This window comes from Dermacentor variabilis, chromosome 7 (assembly GCF_050947875.1).
Source record: "Dermacentor variabilis isolate Ectoservices chromosome 7, ASM5094787v1, whole genome shotgun sequence".
Lineage (NCBI taxonomy): Eukaryota > Metazoa > Arthropoda > Arachnida > Ixodida > Ixodidae > Dermacentor > Dermacentor variabilis.
The window spans coordinates 161338315-161357446 of record NC_134574.1 but is presented as its reverse complement, the minus strand read 5'-3'; the positions used below and the strand labels follow the sequence as shown (position 1 = coordinate 161357446).

General features: G+C 45.8%; 1 protein-coding gene across 1 annotated transcript in view; it reads right to left on the bottom strand.

The window, feature by feature from the left end:
• Nup133 (nuclear pore complex protein Nup133) overlaps positions 1 to 19132 on the bottom strand; it is a 54388-nt gene that overhangs the window by 11113 nt on the left and 24143 nt on the right. Inside the window, exons 19-23 of the mRNA XM_075699943.1 lie at positions 17873 to 17972; positions 9171 to 9290; positions 8223 to 8345; positions 7517 to 7721; positions 5619 to 5752 (exon numbers count right to left, since the gene is read on the bottom strand). Coding sequence (XP_075556058.1) covers positions 5619 to 5752; positions 7517 to 7721; positions 8223 to 8345; positions 9171 to 9290; positions 17873 to 17972 — 682 coding nt within the window. The remainder of the gene's footprint in view (positions 1 to 5618; positions 5753 to 7516; positions 7722 to 8222; positions 8346 to 9170; positions 9291 to 17872; positions 17973 to 19132) is intronic.

Below are 19132 nucleotides of genomic sequence, written 5' to 3'. Positions count from 1 at the left end.
AAAATAAGGCAGAAATGAGACACTGATCACAATAGATCAGCAATTGACCATTGAATCAAAATCTTCCAACAGTGCAACTTATTCAGTGCCTTAGTCAAATGAGGATGAAAAGTTTTAATTCAGTACAGTTCATGAAGCCTGTGAAAACCCCTGCCCATTCATACTCTGGACGTTACTGTCCACGTAAGCAATGTCAGCACAAGGTAAAGAAATACACACTATGGAAGTATTATCACTATTTGTGGACAACACAAATACACAAACTCCCTCAACCTGTTCTTGGTCTTTGCAAAACCAGCCAGGCTCAACTCTTGTGCTAACGCCACACACAATCTAGCACTGGCTGTTCAATATTCATTGCTTGTTCAAGCTCTGTTTTTGTAACCAGCCATGTGAAGAAGCAAACACAATAAACAAAGCGCAAAGTATAACATCCTGCAGCGGCACTGCTGTGTGACTTCGTGCAGGGAAAAAATGGAAAAGCTCTATTGTCATAAATTTTCTCAGGCATGATTAATAGATGTAGCCAAATCTTCCAAACCTACTCAGCAAGCATCGTTGTTAAAAATGGAAAACAGAGCCAGAGAGATGTGTTAGCTCATTTCGGCAGCACTACACTCGCTTGTTTATAAACATGCAGTTGTCTACAATACTGTTGTATGCAGTACTAGAGCAGTGACAACATGGTGCTCCTACAGGGTGCCGACAGGACAATTCCATCACCATAGTTAATTTCATACATTGCAAGAAATGCTACAACTGCTAAACTTTTCTCACTGGTTGCGTTCGCGACGGAAAAATAAAGTGCCACATATGAAAGAAAGATATCGGTATGCATCATGTAATTCGACGTAACACTCTCCAACCATGTACCCCTCTATCCAGGTTGATTGGGCGTGGAGCTTTAATTCGGGCCAACGGTCCTTCCCAGACAAAGGGGCTGCTGTGGTGCAGCACAACTGAGCTACTGCACTCAACACACAAACAGCCATGTCAGACTTGCAGGACACAAGCCTGACAGACCCTCGGATTACCTTAACACAAAAGCGGTCAAGGCATACAACCATGGAGCGCGACCACATGAGGGTGCGCCACGACCAGTTCAGGATCTGGGTTCCCCTGACGAAAGCAAAACCCCGTGGATCGACCGGCACACACGGCCAAGTCGAGCGACCTTAGGGGCATGCATCCTAACTTAATGCAGAGCTTTCCACCTGACTCATCAAAAATCACTATAGGACGAGCTCCCACTTTGAGAAACTTCTTGTCGCCCAAGTGATGCTGCTCCAGGGTGAGATGGAACCAGACCTCCTTCGGTGCTTTCGCAAGCACCTTGTGAAGGCCCGGCGCCAGCCCCCCGAAAGCCGCTTCACAGCGTGCCAACCAAATTTGGTATGAGCAGTCAACAAGAAGAAGGACGAACTGGTTGATCGCCTGCTAAGGCAAAGGGTGCAAAAATCAAACAGACTGATATGGGACAGCCGGGAGACTAAAAAGACTAGCAATCCATTAGAGAAGAGCTGCGGGAAGCAAACACTGCGTAAAGATATGAATCGAATCCTCATGACCGCCACAAAAAGGGCACACTCCACGAGCAGGTGCGGCTGTGAAGGGTCTGTAACTCAACGGCAGACACCCTCGCGCCAGGCGGTACATGAACGTAGCTCGCCTGGCATCAAGGAATCTGGGAGAAATGAGTTTCCAGCTTGGCCTGTGGATGGACAGTTCATACCTTTGGCAATGTGGGGCAAGACCTGAGGCGAGGATATTGATTAGTCCTTGCATTGGAGTTGAAACTACATCGATACCGGGGTGAACTTTGCGGAGGATACCAGAGAGAGTTGGCAGCTGCCGCATAAGTGGCGGACGGGGAACCTGAGCGAGGCACATAGTGGGAAAATGTGCTTTGTGGAGTCGGGTACTAAGAAAAAATGAAGTGAAGCGTCGAGTCAGGAGCATACTTGGGTTCACTTGCTGTGTAGTCCAGTAGCCACGATGCCCAGGTCGGGGATTCCGAGTCTTCCCTTATCCTTGGGCAATATAAGCACCTGCTGAGCTACACAACCAGTTGTCCCTTTCTTGAGGAAACGAAACAGGACCCTTTGAAGATATGCTTGGTTCGGGTTGGAACAGGAGACACACACGCCACGTATGTAAGGAAGGAAAACAGAAGTGAGCGAAGAATTGTTGCTCGAGCCATCAGTGAACATGACAACGCGCTGAATTCCTGAATCCTGGTTTCAAGCTCTCCCTAGTTTGATGCCAGTTTTTAGGAGACAGACCATCTGGATCGAATTGAAAACCTAGAATGCGCAACCGTGTTTTGACGGGAAGACCATGAACGGGCTGCGGACTGGATGGAGTGGAGTTCAAGGAAATGGCTGCCCTTTTTGACCTATTTAACCTTGCACCATTCGCCCCGCAGTAACTGTCCATGACATCCAAGATGGTGCAAGCTGATGCCTCGTCTGAGATGACAATAGACAAGTCATCCACATAGGCGAAGACTGCAACCGGAGGGGAACCTGGTGGAAGTAGGAACCTGCCAATTCTACTGTCACAGGACAAACTCTGCAGTAGTGGTTCAAAAGCGAGCACGTAGAGGGCAGGCGGACAGAGGATCCTCCTGCCATACACCACGTCCTACAATGAATGCCTCCGAGATGCGATGCTGTATGAGAACAGTAGAAGTCAGCCGAGAATAGAAAGCTTGGACCATTTGCCGAAAACCCACACTAAAGCCAGCCTCTTCCGAAACCTGGAACAGGTACCTGTGGCTAATGATATCGAAAGTCTTCTCTTAATCAAAACAGCACAGAATACCTGGAGGTTTCCTGGCATTTGCCCACAGGGGAAAGTCCCTGACTGCTAAACCGTGAAGCTGAGTGCAACGTCCCTGGACACAACATGCCTGGTATGGACCCAAAACAGTGTTGAGCACTGGAGTGAGTCGCATACACACACTTTGCTATGAGCTTGTAATCGCAGTTTGGAAGTGTGATTGGACACCAGGCTCTTAGATTGGTGCTTCTCAACTCATACTTACAAAGGAGCATGATTAGCTGCCGAGTAGCCTGTTCACCAATGATGTGAACAGCTTCCCTAACAGTGTCTATAACTTGACCTAAAATTCAACTGTCAGACCATCGGATCCTGGACTGCAATTATGCTTTAAGACTTCAAAGCCGAAAATGGCTTGTCTATGACTATGGCTGAGTCACAGACTTCTGGCGGCTCAGCTGGTGAAACGAATGGACAGACAGCTGGAGTGGCAGCTGGTTCGGCATACAAGTTCATGCAAAACTGCCTCGCCAGTGCAAGAACTCCAGCTGGTGTATGAACTATGCTTCCATCACTTGGATCTACTAGGGAAGAGAGTGGTGCTCTTCCTTGAAAGATGTCTACTTAAGACATTGCTGCTGCACCACGCTTCCAGAGAACCAATTCCAGAGAACCCTGGCACGCACTCTTTGGAGATCCCGTGGATCCTACCAAAGACCTCCAGCTTGGTGACAAGAGCTTGGTCTGGAAGATCTGCGGGGTAGCCAAAAGCCCTCACAATTTTCACATGAACACCTCGATACTCAAAACGAACCTCGACATCACGAACCTTCAATGCGGGATCAGCTGAGGAGCAATCAACCACAGCCTTATTCTTGAACGTCACCTCAAAATGACTAGCACCAAAATCCTGAACTGACTTGAACTTGGACTGCGAAAAGCGCTGCACAAGCGTCTTGCAAACATCAACATTGGTCGTGCCTTTCGGAACACGACTGAAGAAAGTCAGCGGATGAAGTCGTGGAGGAGCCACCATCGCGGTGAAAACCACGTGGAGTCCACACAAGCCAAAGTGAAGCTAACACTGCACGAGTGTAAAAGCTAAAAGCCTCAGCTAAACACAGAAAAAAACAGAAAAAAAAAGCCACGAGGGCAGCTCACCAAATGGATGGACACGTGGCTGGAACACAAGAACTCGCACTGTATCCAGATATTTCGGGAGGAGACCACGTGGAAGGAATTAGCTCCTCACAAACTCCAACTTAGCAGCTCCAATTCACGAGCTACGCGAGAGCGTTAAGGGCGCCGTGTTGCAGAAAATCTTGTGTGGGCACGATAGCGTTAAGGAGCTCGTGTCGCAGAAAATCCAGTGTCGGCGTCAGACGTCGTTTCGGTGAAAAGCTTTTCGAAACACCCATACCTAGGCCCTCCAAGTTACGCAAGGAATTTACTGAACTAAATGAATTCCTCAAGCTAAAATAAGTGTAAAAAACGTAAACTATGACTTACACACAACCTACAAACATGGCAGCTCTCAGATTGTAATTTGACTATACGTGAAAACATAATTCTGTTATGCAAAAACTCATAGAAACCCCTTTTCCAGCGTTTATACCATTCACAAACCAGCCGCGGTGTCCGCCATTTGTGCGACCCGGCGGGTGGGTGTCTCGGGGCCCATGGAGCGGTGCACCCTGTTCCTTGCAATACCTCCAGCTGGTGCTCGCCTCCGTCGCATTGCGGCCCACGCCTGAGGCCGCGTTTCTACCAGAAAGCCCGCTTTTGTGCATAGCATTCACGGCCAGCGTTTACTGGTAAACACTACAGTTACATACGCTCCAGTTGCTGGGAAGCATGAGAAGCAGTCAGCGATCTTTGAATGCTTCACTCTTAAAAGTGAAGCTTAAGCGCCCTCCAAACTCTTTTCTTGGGAAAAAAGAAAAATATATGTACGCGTTAAGAGTCGGGTAAATATTATAATCAGCCAAATGTGAGCTACTGTTACTGCTAGGAAATCTTCCTAGGTCAGGCCGAAAATAGCCATTTTCTAAGAGAAATGATGTGTGTTCAAGCATTCAGTTCCTTAAGCACCACTAAGACATGCTGCCACTAAAGAGGTTGCTATTGGGGTTACCACAGTTGTCACTTTCTTGCATACTGACTTGTCAAGGTCGAATTAACTGGCAAAGGCTAATTTTAGGATTAAAGTAATGAAAATTTGGGCCATGGAAGTGCATGGGCGCCAGAGGGGACCATCAGCCAGGATCGAATTAAACCAAAAATCTAATTAATTGGAGTTGAAATTATAGAAGTCTACTGTATTTAGTATGTGATAATATATGTAATAGTATGTAAATAATATATGATTTGATGCAACCTGATGTTTGCAAGTTGTAGTTGTAATACTATTTAAAGCAGTCATTCCGTACAGGGAGCACTGCAGATCAAAGACAGACTTATGTTGACCCAAGGAAATTTAGACCTATGTTGACCACAGGATTTTTTGGGTTCCCAAACTTTGCTTTTCGAGCAAGCGCCTTTCACTGACTCCGAGATCAGTGGCTTTGTGGTGCCATTTTAGCTAAGGCAACGAAGCTGAAAATGCTTTTTTACAATTCTTCGAATAGTTTCTTGCAACTTAATGCATAACCATGAAGCAATTAAAAATGTTGCTCTGTCTTTAAAAATGTGGGTCAAATATTTTTTAGCATTCCAATTGCACTTCAAAATGCATTGAGTGAGACTTGCTTGACCACTGTATTTGCATAGCTTCAGCAGCATTGTCCTGCTAACTACAAAACGGAGTATACCAGCACAAGCAAGACAATTTTGCACACCTGATCAGCAAACTGGATCATGTAGTTCTGCAGCTTGTCCTTGTTCTTGGTGGTCTCGCAAATTTCAACCAGGGATGAAAAATCATAGTACTTCTCCGCCAGTGCTGCTGCCCTCTCGTACTGGGTGGCCTTGACTGCAATGAATAGACAGACCACGGTTTGCCTCTAAGCATTACTGAAAAACCAGTTGCAATAGCTGTAGGTCCTTCCTTTAGAAAAGTAGCAACAGTTTTATTCCCCTCTCTCGAACTCTTTCAAATTACAGTACCTATTGAAATATAAGGTGACATTTTTATCCCCAAATCCTTAGACTTGAAGTCAACCCCCCCCCCCCACACACACACACGTTATATGCGAGACTGTTAGATAGAGTAATACCCGTGTCACACGGGCAACTCGGACCTCCTTCAAACTTCCTTCTCTTAAAGGACCACAAGGGAGTTTCACCTCAAAGAAGTTAGCTGCGTGTCACAAGGCCTATAAGCGAGCTTTTGAAAGCTGCCGCTGGGGGCCCATTAGGCGCTGCTCACCTCGTACGCAGTCATGAAATAAACACGTTATATATTGCTAAAAAGTTTTGGTTACTTCTCTTTACTTACAAAATACAATTATTTATGCAGCAATTATTATGCAGCCATTCCGAGAACGCCAGGTTCGAGAGTCGAATGTAGCTGCTCAACTCAAATATCTTTGTCGGTGCTCAAATAGTATATTATATGCAATAAAAACAGTTATAATTGCTGGTAAAAGGGAAATTAATAAAAATGGGGGTGATTTCTTGATTCGAAATTCAAGCACGCTGGGAACAAGAGTACTCCCTTCAGTCTGCAAGTGAGATCTTCCATCTCCTTTCGCTAGGAACTTCCTTAAGCTTCCTTTGCTAAAGGACTGCCGTGTGACACGGCGCGCATCTCCCTCGAGATAAAGACGTCCTTGGTTGAAGGGAGTTAAAAGGACTTTAGCCGCATCCGTGTGACAGGCGTATTACTTAACTGAACAATGCGGCAGCAGCCCACACAACTCCGGCGATCCAAATTTTAGATGGCAGTGTAAATTTTAACACCTAATAACCCTCGGCAGGTGCAGCAGTACCGTATTTCTACGCGTATAACCTGCACTGAGAATTTCAAAAATTTAGCAGTAAATGTTTACGGCAGCCCGCGCCGCATTGCTGTGAAAGGGGGTCTTCTGATTATATTCGGTATATTGGGCAATCCCTGCGAAGTCTGAATAATTTGTCGGCTACTCTATACCATACATACCTACATACTTAAATTCTTTTTCTTAGGTCCCCCAACTGCACCCTCACCTTATAATCTAATAGATATGGTATATACATATTAAAGACATTATAAAACCGAAGTCAAATGAAACAGGTAGCATTGTAAGTACATGCTTAAATCTTTTCAACAGAAGTTGGAAATTTTATAAGTATGAATAAAGCAGAGATAATACATGCAGTGTTAAGTTAGCAAGTATTCAAAAATGCTGCAGATGACAGGCAGATTATGTCTTGTATTAACATAAATCATGCGACTCATTCGGCTAAAAAGATAATTGGGCTAAATTTTATAATTAGTATAATTACTACCTCTAGCAATTTCAACACACATGCCTCTGTGGTGAAAGCTAAGGCAATCGCTTAATTACGACACCTGCCCTATCTTCGAGGAATTTCAACTGCACTTTTGAAACACCCTGCCTAGAAACTGCCGTACTGTAATTCTTCAACTAGTGATGTATATCGCATTTACTTTACACAACAGATGGGACAGCTCCACTGTCTATCCTGGATGGGAATTACAGGTCAAGCGAGCAGTAGATTTTAAGCTATACGGGTAACATCAAATGACGTGAAATACTAAGTGCAAAACGAAGTGACATTGAAGAGCACCCACTGAGAGGTGCAATGAGGCGTTTCCTGTCCTGTTGGTATTGCAGCTCGAGTGCCTCGTACACTGCTGGGTCATGGCCGAGCGAGTCCAGCTGGATCTTGTAGCCGTTGAGCACAAGGTCTGCCAGGTCACAGAGCTGCTGGAACACCCTTCCACGGGATGCAGCGTCATCGGCCAGTGGAACTGCGCCTATGGCCGTCATGCTGTGCTGCAAGTGGAGCGAAAAGAGAGGACAGGAATACAAGCATGTTGTCGCTAATTGCTCATGGTTGAAAATGGTGTGCAGGACGCAAGGTATACGATGAAATGAGGATGACTGTCATGAATGCTGCTACGTAGTGTATGAAAGGACCTGCTGTGCTAAGGGTAATGTGCTGAAGGGCGACAGGTACTGAAGGAAAGGAAAGCACAGGGAAAGCTGTGGTTCTTCTCAATTAGCGGGAATACTTTTTTATAATGAATTAGACTCAATATGTGAGACAAGGGGGAGAGTGGGAGATGCGAACCCACAACCTGCACAACTTCCACAAGACAGCTTCGCCCCATGGTTTAATTTCATTACCCTACCATTGCTGCAATATATGATGCGGTAGTCCTAAACTTAGGAGTATTTCTAGCCAAAGCACCTATTTGCATATATGCTTCAGCTATTAAAGAATCGAGCTAGTCCCAAAAGCAGTGCCATAAACCGAGTCAGAAATGTACACACCTGCTTGCAAAGGACAGCTCGAAGTGCCGACGTCCACGGCCGAAACTCCAGGGAAATTTCTCGGGCAGCTTCGTAAACGAGCTGCTCTTTCTCCCTGAACAGGCACACCTCTTGCAAGACTTTCTGAAATGGGTGTGGCAGCAGACGAGAATGAGAGTTTTCCATAAAACAGTGGCTATACACAACAGTCCACACTTCAACCTAAGATTTACTTTTCTCTCCCAATTCCAACACATAAAAAAGGAAAAAGAAACAAGCACATGTTGTTGCCTGCAACTCATGAAAATGACAATCCTGAACAGTATACAAAGCTTTATTGTAACAAATCCCAGTCATAATTTAACCCAAGACTTAACCTTCTCTCCCAATTAGAACTCTTGAAAAAACAAGAAGTTGCATATAACCCAATGCGAATGACAGCACTGAACAAGGCACAAGTTTTTGTGGAAACAAACCCACTACTACATTCAGCATGAGGCAAAGCTCCCCAAACAATTTTTTTCTGTCCATTCAGACCTCCCACTTACACTGCTGTGCTCTGTCAATATGTGGTGCAGTTACGGGAAACAATAATTTATAGTTAAGCATAGCTTCACAGCAATGCACTGCATTGCCACAAAGCTGCGGCAGTTCAAGACAAAATTCTAGTATAGCTTGCACCCTCAATTTATTGTTAATTTATTTAAATTTCAGTGTCTGTTATGCTAAAAAAATACAGTGTACAATAACAGGAATGACAAGAACAGGGCAAGAGGATCAGCCCCTCCAAGGCAGGAGGTGAAAGCTAGGAACAAGGAAATGATGTCATGATGCCTGACTTTATAAAAAAATTACTAAAGAATTATGTACAAAAGGAACTGCACATCATGTGATCAGTAAATGAACACATGCCAGCGAATATTGCTGAAAGGCAACGCGAATGGACTAGCATAAAGAAAACAAACTCACCACAAAGATTGTGTTCACTTCGGTGATCAGTGCAAACTCATCTTTGGGAGATATTCCCTTGTTCAGCTCAGCTTCCTCCTCTTCAACAAGGGCAGGAAAAATTTTGTCAAGTTCTGAGACCTGTGCAATAAGGAAAGGCAATGATCAATGAGAAAGTGCACCAACTTGTGAGGGCACAACTGTCAGAACAATAGAGACTTTTAGCCTGTCCGTTATTCCAGCAAACAGGGGCGGTTTTGGCAGATTGCCGGATTTGCGGGGGCGTAAGTGTGAGCAGCCAGAGCGGGGAAGCCGCCTGGTGGTGTAGAATTCAACCAGACAAACACAGAGCTAAAACTTTGCGGCGTAACTGTGAACACGATTAAGCCGCTGTCGAAAATTCACACCAGCAGCTAAACAGAATATAGTAATTGTATATTCTGGACAGCTCTGTGCTCTATACAGCTCTATATTCAGTAGCTTTGTGTTTGCGTGGTTGAGCTTTGCGCCACCAGCTGGTGCTACCAATCTGGCCGATCACGTTTACACCCCCGCTAAACTGGCAAACTGCCCGCGCTTGCCAGTAGACTGGACGCACTAAAATTCTCTAATGTTTCAGTGCATTCATACCATTGTTTTTCAGCATGTTAGCAGTTGTTTGTAGGGAATTACTGTGCCAATGCGAACAAAGATAAAGCACATAAGAAGACATAGAAATAGAAGTAGCGTACGCACAACTGAAAAAAAAAAAAAAAATGTGGCAAGATATAGTTGTGGTTAGAGGTGCACAGGTCCCAGAAAGAATAGTGCTTACACTACTTCTATGTGCCTACTTGTGCGCTGTACCTTTCTTCGCATTCGTGTGGTAATTACATATCCTAATCCCGAACCAACTAACCCCAAAAAATGTTCCGACCAGTTGTCCCTACTTTTGTAATGAGATAATTTAAATCTAGACCAAATATTTGCAAACAGGCGGCTTGAACATGCTCTTGAATGTATTGCAGTGTGAATGCACTTTTCAAGCAAATTGCTGTCATACAAATAGCAGTAGAGCATTACTGGAGTGCAGTGTCCATTTTGCTTGATAGGTGCTATAGTAGGATACAACTTAAAAAAAAAACAGCACTTGGCAACAAAGGCACACGAGCTACGCCAGGTTGTTGCTCCGCCAGCCAATCACAGAAGCAGAAAAAAACGTTGTCATGTGACCATTTCGAAAAAGCATTGTACTTGATAACTCTGGAGCGTCTGCTGTTCTTTTCGTTGGCAGAAGCGATGAGGTGTGCAACAGACATGGACAAAGTGCATGGAGTCTGAGCATTTCACTCTTCAAAAGTCCGTAGTACAGCTAATTTCACTGCTGACCCCGTTTTACTCCCGAAACTTCACTGCCAACTGAAGTGAAACTTGGCAATATATAGTTGCAGCGAAGCAAGCGTTTTATTTCAATTCAATAAGGAGTTAGGCTTTCGCCGTTCCGCTATAATAGACGATTGAAAACGTACAAAATTACGTGCTTATAATTTTGTTTTTGTGGTTACCACCTTATTTAGCTAACAGGGAAAGTTTGAAGTACGAACTGTTTGCAGCCTCGTGAAGGAACAATGGCTGGCGGTTCTGAAGGCGTGGGCGGGGCTTCATTGCAGACTTGAGTTGTATTCGACTATAGTGTTCCACAGTGCAGTGGAATCGGGGAAGAAATACGAGTTGAAGCCTGTAACTAAGGAGGTCAATAAGTGCTCTAAGGGTCATCCGTCTATATTCGGAGTGGCAAGCCTGCAGTTCTTTCTCAGTCCATGAGCAGCTACACTTAGTTGGGTAGCACAGGGACCAGTTGCACTTATTATAAGCATACCCGGGCTTGCCAATTTCGATGAGGTGATTGTCAAATTGTCCGATCGCTTGTTGCATTTGTGGGGTTGTTGAGATTGAAGATAATTCGATCAATGATACTGTAGCGTGACACATCATTGTGCTTCTGCACTTCTGCACGACCGAATTTCCATGTGGCCTGGACTGGAGCACACATTTGGACCTGGAACTTTTAGTGGAAATGAGACGAGCAACCAATTAAATATCCATTATCCTAATTGGTTAGCAAAAGTTAGCATGACAAATCAATCTTAAAAACTCTCTTTCGACCACTTTCCCTCACTGCTATGAATTACTTTGATGATATGTAGTGTTTAATGGCGCAAGGGCCAGGTTTGGCCAAAGAGCGCCATGACAAGTAGTGATGTTGACGATGTATTATGGAGATGTGACTTGGCTGTAAAGTGGCCTAAAATTGTCGCTGTAAAGTGCGTAAAATCTACGTGCTATAAAATTATGGCGATGACTAATGACGATTACTGTGAACATTAAAATCCATCGTAGTAGAATGATGCACAATCAAAAATATGTAGGATGTTAAAATTACTTGGAGCACTGCTGCCTCGCCAGAGCCCTTGAAAGACAAGGGCCTAGAGGCATGTGCTATACTAAAGAGATATCGCAGCGGCATCCTCTGAAGAGAGGACCCGCTACGAACATGTGGGGCTAAAAACATGCAGGACGACATCTTTCAGGAAATTTAGTACTGTGTTGGTGTCAAATAAAGGTTCTGGGCCGAGTAGCATTACGGGATGTAGGGGGATGTGCTGCCGGTATGCTAGGGAAAAATGTTTCCTTCTTTCAGATTCGGCTGCCCGACACTCCAGGAGGACGTGGAGGACGGTCAGCCTCTCCCCGCATCTACCGCAGGTTGGAGGATCATTTTCAGTGAGTAAAAAGTTATGTGTGCCAAATGTGTGTCCTATTCTGAGGCGACAGAATAGGACATCTGTCCGGCGTGATTTTGTTACAGGAGGCCAGAAACCTAATTGTGGCTTTATTAAATGCAACTTATTATTTGTTTCCAGGTCCCACAATCGTTGCCAGTAGTTTCGCAATTTCCTTCTTAAGAAGGGTTTCAGGTCTGTGACAGGGACTGCAGCAGTAGAATTAACAGTGTGTGATGCAATTGATGTGGCCATCTGGTCTGCTAGAACGTTACCCTGGATGCCCCTATGGCCAGGCACCCAGCATATAACCACATCCTGGTTAGATACATATGCTTTGCATAAGACGGAATAGAGTTCAATTATTATAGGATTTTTGTGCTTACAGAACGACATCAAAGACTTCACAACACTAAGGGAGTCCGTATATATAACTGACTTTTTGAGTTTTGATTTCCTTATATGCTTCACGGTCGACAATATTGCGTACGCCTCAGCCGTGAAGATACTAGTTTCCGGATGCAGTAAATCGGATTCCGAGAAGGATGGACCGACGGCTGCATATGACACCCCCTCGCGTGACTTCGATGCGTCTGTGTAAAACTCCGTACAGGAGTGTTTGTATTGCAGTTCCTGGAAATGCATCTGGATTTCAATCTCTGGAGCGTGTTTTGTAACCTGCATGAAAGATATGTCGCATTGTATCATCTGCCACTCCCAAGGAGGCAGCAGCTTAGCTGGAGGCATTAGGCGGAACTCGAGGAGTGGGACATGCATTTCATCACTAAGCTCCCTCACACGCAGCGAGAAAGGCTGTCTTACGGAGGGACGATTGCGAAAGAGTGTAGCATATGTCATGTCATTAACGGTGTTAAAACAGGGATGTTCAGGATTGGAGTGGACTTTCAGAAAATATGTTTGGCTGATGTACGTTCTCTGGATATGAAGTGACCATTCATTCGATTCTGCATATAAACTTTGTACGGGACTCGTTCTGAAAGCTCCTGTGGCTAAACGGATACCTAGATGGTGAACAGGGTCTAGCATCTTTAGCGCACTTGGAGTGGCAGAATGATAGATCACGGCACCATAATCTAATCGTGAACGGATCAGGCTCTTATAGAGATTAATTAAGCACTTCCTGTCACTACCCCACGATGTATGGGATAGAAGTTTCATTAGGTTCATTGTTTTCAGACATTTTTCTTTAATATGTTTAATGTGGGGGACGAAAGTGAGTCTGTAGTCTAATATAACACCTAGAAATTTGTGCTCTTTGTTTACGGGTATTTGTTGTCCACACAGTTCTAAGGAAGGATCCGGAACCAGGCCTCTCTTTCTTGTAAAAAGAACGCAAGAGCTTTTGTTAGGATTGATCTTAAATCCATTCTTGTCTGCCCACACTGAGACTTTGTTCAGGCAATGCTGTACCTGTCTCTCGCAGACTGCGAGGTTACACGATTTGAAAGCTATTTGAATGTCGTCCACGTAGACAGAGTAAAAGATGGCGGGTGGTAATGAAACACGAAGCGTGTTCATCTTCACGATAAAGAGCGTGCAGCTCAGCACGCCTCCTTGGGGTACACCCGTTTCTTGCGTAAAAGGGCGTGAGAATGCATTGCCGACTTTTACCCGGAAGGTACGATTTGACAGATAGCTTTCTATTATATTATGCATATTACCGTGGATGCCCATTTCTGACAAGTCTCTTAAGATTCCGTAACGCCACGTCGTATCGTACGCCTTCTCCATATCGAGGAATATGGATAAGAAGAATTGTTTGTGTACAAATGCGTCCCGGATATGTGCTTCGACACGTACAAGATGGTCAGTTGTGGAGCGCCCTTCTCGGAAGCCGCACTGATAGGGATCAAAGATTTTGCTCAGTTCAAGGAAATGAATGAGTCGCCGATTAATCATTTTTTCAAACACCTTACAGATGCAACTTGTGAGGGCTATCGGGCGGTAACTTGCCACTGAGGAAGGGTCCTTGCCTTGTTTCAAAACAGGGACCACAATGGCTTCCTTCCATGCAGTTGGAAGGTACCCTGCATCCCAAATGGTGTTGAAAAGTGTGAGTAGTGTATCCTGCGTGTCATTGTGTAAGTGTTTGAGCATTTCATACATGATTCTATCAGATCCTGGTGCGGAGCTGTTGCATGCGCTCAAGGCAGCCCTCAATTCCGCAATACAAAAAGGACGGTTGTACGGCTCATTCTCTCGACCTTTTCTTGTTAATGGCTTACGTTCTTCTGTTTGTTTGTATTTGAGAAAGGATTGTGTATAATTTGTTTGACTTGACACGCTCTCAAAATATTCTCCAAGTGAGTCTGCCTGGTCTTGCAGTGTATCGCCCTGTGTGTTTACCAGGGGGAGCGAATGTGTTTCCCGCCCTCTAATCCTATTTACTCTGTTCCAGGCTTTGGCCTCATCCCTAAACGAGTTAATACTCGATAAAAACTTGTGCCAGCTTTCTCTTCTGGCCTGTCGGCGGGTTCGTCTGCCTTGGGATTTTACTTGCTTAAAGTTGACTAGATTCTCTGCAGTGGGAGAAGCGCGTAGCAACCCCCACGCTTTGTTTTGTTTCTTACGAGCGATCCTGCAGTCTTCGTTCCACCACGGGACCCGCCGTTTACATGCCAAGCCATTTACTTCTGATACGCATTTAGATGCAATATCTATAATGAAGGCTGTAAGATACTGCACAGCAGCATCAATTCCTAAACAAGACATGTCATTCCATGAGATATTAGTTAAGTTTCGGAACTTCTCCCAGTCGGCTGTATCGATCTTCCACCTAGGAGCCTGTGGTAGACATTCTTTTTCTTTATGTGTTTTTAGCAGTATGGGGAAGTGGTCGCTTCCGTAAGGATTCTTGGTGACTTCCCATTCGAGTTCAGACAGTATACAAGGGGAAACTAGGCTGAGGTCAATTGAAGAAAATGTTCTGTTTGCGAGAGAATAATATGTGGGTGTCTTCTTATTCAGCAGACACGCACCGGACGAAAAAAGAAATTGTTCAACGAGGCGACCTCGCGCATCGATACGAGAGTCTCCCCACAGGCTGCTGTGCGCATTGAGATCGCCAAGAACAACATAGGGTTCTGGCAATTGATCGATCAAGGACTGAAATTCATGTTTGTTTAGTTGGTAATGCGGGGGTATGTAAAGCGAGCAAATGGTGATGAGTTTGTTTAGTAGGACCGCTCGAACCGCCACTGCTTCAAGGGGCGTTTGTAGCTGTAAAGGTTGGCACGCTATATTTCTATGAGTGACTATGGCAACACCGCCCGATGATGCGACGGCATCATCGCGATCTTTGCGAAAAGTTAGATACTGTCGAAGAAAGTTTGTGTGTTTGTTTTTTAAATGTGTTTCCTGTAAACACAGCACTTTTGGATTGTGTTTTTGTATAAGTTCCTGCACATCATCAAGGTTTCTGAGAAGACCTCTGACGTTCCATTGAATTATTTGTGTATCCATATTGGGAGTTAATATGTGCTGTGTGTACAGAAACAGAAGTAGTGATTATGGAAATTACAGTGATCAAATTACAGAGCCCGTTCGAGGCCCTGTAACGGGAGTTTTGCTCTTTCTGGAGCGTTCGAGGGAGCCTCGCCGCTCCTTAGGCGCTTGGCGCGCCGTGGGGATAGGTGTGTCCATTGCCTCTTGTGAGGCGCCGGACACGTGCTCCTGCGAGCGAGAAGTTATCAGAGAGAGTCCCGCCTTGGAGGGCAAGACCGCTGCGCCCACCAGCCCGGAGTTCGTTGGGGCACCCTGGGGGATTTGGCTGCGCCGGCCGTTGCCAGCGCTGGAAGGGACCTGGGAGGTTGAGGCAGCCTCGGCTGCGCCCACCTTCGGGATCGATGGTCCCTTCTCCACGGTTGACGGAGCAGCGCTAGCTGCAACCGCCGCAGGGGCAGACGGCGTAACTGCCGACTCACTGCTTGTGGGTCGGACAGCCGTCGGAGGCCGTTGTGACGCTGCCCCCTGACGCGCCACTTCGGCAAAGCTTTTCTTGGGCAGGTATGAAACCCGCCTGCGTGCCTCTTTGAAAGTGATATTTTCCTTGACTTTAATTGTAACAATTTCCTTTTCTTTCTTCCAGGATGGGCACGACCGCGAGTACGCGGCGTGCTCCCCATCGCAGTTTACACAGCGGAGAGGGTTCTCACAGGTTTCAGTGGTGTGTTCTTTGGCACTGCATTTAGCACAAGTTTGGCGGCCTCGGCAGCTCTGCGAGCTGTGGCCGAAGCGCTGGCATTTGAAACATCGGAGTGGATTAGGCACGTAAGGCCTGACACGGAGCTTTATGTACCCGGCCTCGATTGATTCGGGCAGGACACTTGAATTGAAAGTGAGAATTAGGTGTTTGGTTGCAATTTCTTTACCGTCGCGCCGTATCTTTATTCTTTTCACATTAACAACATTTTGCTCATTGAAGCCCTCTAGGAGCTCTGCCTCTGTCAGCTGAAGCAGGTCATCATCTGAGACAACGCCGCGTGTAGTGTTCATAGTGCGGTGTGGAGTCACTGTCACTTGAAAGTCACCAAAAGACACTAGATTAGGTAGCTTTTCGTATTGTTTCAGGTCACGGAGCTCCAAAAGGAGATCTCCACTTGCCATCCTTGATGCCTTGTAACCTGGACCAAGAGCCTCAGTTAAAGACTTAGAAACTAGAAATGGGGAGATTGTGCGTACTTGTTTATCTGGCATTTCTGAATGAACGACGTGAAATCGTGGGAAGTTGGGTCTTTGTCGTCCAAAAAACTGAAATACATCTTCGGTGCGCCCTCTTTTCTGAGGGCGATCAGGAAGCGGAGGGAAAGAGGTTGCCATAAAGGGATTGAATTTTCGGCAATAACGCCAACCACCCACCGTGGAGCCCTACAAGGGGACGCTACAGGGACTGTAAAAAGCAGGTCCTGTATGCGCCAGCTGTACGTTATCACTATAACCAAATATGAGATAACCTAGGTTGGCTATTCACACAAGGTTAACCCTTGCTGCCTGGAAAATTGGAAGTGAGCGGAAGCTAGGAGAAGACAGGAAAGATGGAAAGTGAGGGAAAGACGAAGGTTGGAGGGAGAGTGAGAGACAGGAAAAGGCAACTACCGATTTCCCCCGGGTGGGTCAGTCCGGGGGTGCCGTCTACGTGAAGCGGAGGCCAAAGAGGCGTGTTGCCTCCACCGGGGGGCCTTAAAGGTCCGAACACCCGGCATCGGCTCAACCTCCAGGATCCCCCTTTCCCCAGACACGGCTAAGCCGCGCAAGGCTACACGCGGGAGGGTCCAACCCTCGTGTGCTCGGGTACGTGGTGTCGCAACACACCAAACGCCTGCTTACGCAGACGCCCCTGCGGGGATGAATTACTTTAAGTCATCTTCCAAGAACTGAAAAAGTTTGATCTACAACGTACAAGGTATGTATACTGGACTGTAAGAGTTTTAGCCAAACTACACAGAGTTGTATAAACTTTGACAACTGCCAATTTTTCTGAAACCAGGCAGTGTTTCGTTCCTTCACTTCTTTTTTTTTTCATTCAAGAGTTCACCTTCTGGCATAGAACAAGTGAAGCATCTTTCATGTACATGTATGGTTTGTTATGTTCATTGAAGTCCATGAACTCCAGCAGGCATTCATGTTGTGGAGTCTGGTGAATAACAGATCAACAGATAGTACTAGTAAGGTGGGCGGCTCTGGTGTACCCCCGCTTCTGACAGGTAGTGGCACCATGATGAGCGCAGTCCAGAAGAATTCCGCAAGAGGTGTGGTAATGTGGTGTTGTGAGACAAGTGTTTCTTAGCAGGGTGGGAAGAGCAGTCCAAAAGATGGCCAATGACTGAAGTCTGCAATTCCACTGTCTTCTGCAGCTCATGAACAGAACTGAACTACTTCGCAGCTATTTGAATATGTCTGACCAGTGACGCAGAGCTACAGGACTGAGACAAGGCCTTTTACCTGCTGGTAAAAGTGGTCCGTTGCTGTCAGTCGTCCAGATGCAGAGACCCTACGTGCCTCGATTACACGCTTGATGCCAGCATCGATCACGGCACTGAACCTGGAACAAAAGTGTGTGCAAGCGAAGGAATTACAATGGCCAAACAATCATTATTGACATGCACTGTTCTTGGCCAAGAGAAATAGAATGGCAGCACATTTACTTGCTAATGTTTTGGCCATGGTGCAGTCTTCACCAGAGTTCTAAAGAAAAAATTATACCAGGGAGAATTTTCTTGGAATGGGGTGGAAGTGAAATGAGAAAGATGGTGACAGAGTGCCTAGGATCCACAACTGACACACAGAAAAAAAAAAACAGCCTTGGAAAAGCTCCAAAGCGACATGTAGCCCTTCCCAAATAATTCACAGTGAAGCCAACAGAAAGTAGTACGCAGAACTCCCTGCATATTCTTTTTGCCACAACTGCACTTTAGAAGACAAAAACTTACAGATTCTCCACTGTCATAGCTCCTGGACTCATTGAGTACAATCTGCAATTCTACGAGTACACAAATAGCGGCATGCAATACCCTTCTTCCGCATGCAGACATTCTGTAAATACAGCAGAAACCCATTGATGTGTTGCTGGTTTTCAAGCTGTCCACAGAGCTACTTTGCACTTGCATGGCCCACAGATTCCTATTACTGCATTCCCAGCGCTTGCCGTCTGCCAATACTACGACAATATAGTAAAACCTCGTTAAACCGCTTTGTTTAAAAAGTAGTAAAGTCAAATCCTTGACTCAGCGACCATTTAACATAATGTGTTTTGTATACGCATAAACCATACCAGCTTATTGCATACATATCGGTTAAAACGTAACGTTTCCACTTTTCGTCGTGCAAACATGGCGGTGCGTCGTCTCCATCGGGCGGCCTGGCAGAACAATAAGCCTCAGAGATCGCAACAACGGCCTCCAAGCGCCCTGCGTGTTTGCGCGTGAAGCCACATCAACATCACTTCAACGCCGTGCCAGAGAGCGTTGTGGTGTCATGCTAGCGAGGACTCACATCATGCCGAAGCTCGAATAAAAAAGATGCCAGGTGCTCAGCACAGAAGGAAAATTAGACATCGTTCGTGCTATTGAATGTGACACGAAGTCGACGATGGCACGCGACAGGGATCTACTGTTGACTACAGTGTGTGGCATTTGGAATGCAAAGAAGTTGCTCGGCAGCACTGCTGCGACCGCGAAAAGATGTCGGCTACGAGATTCAACT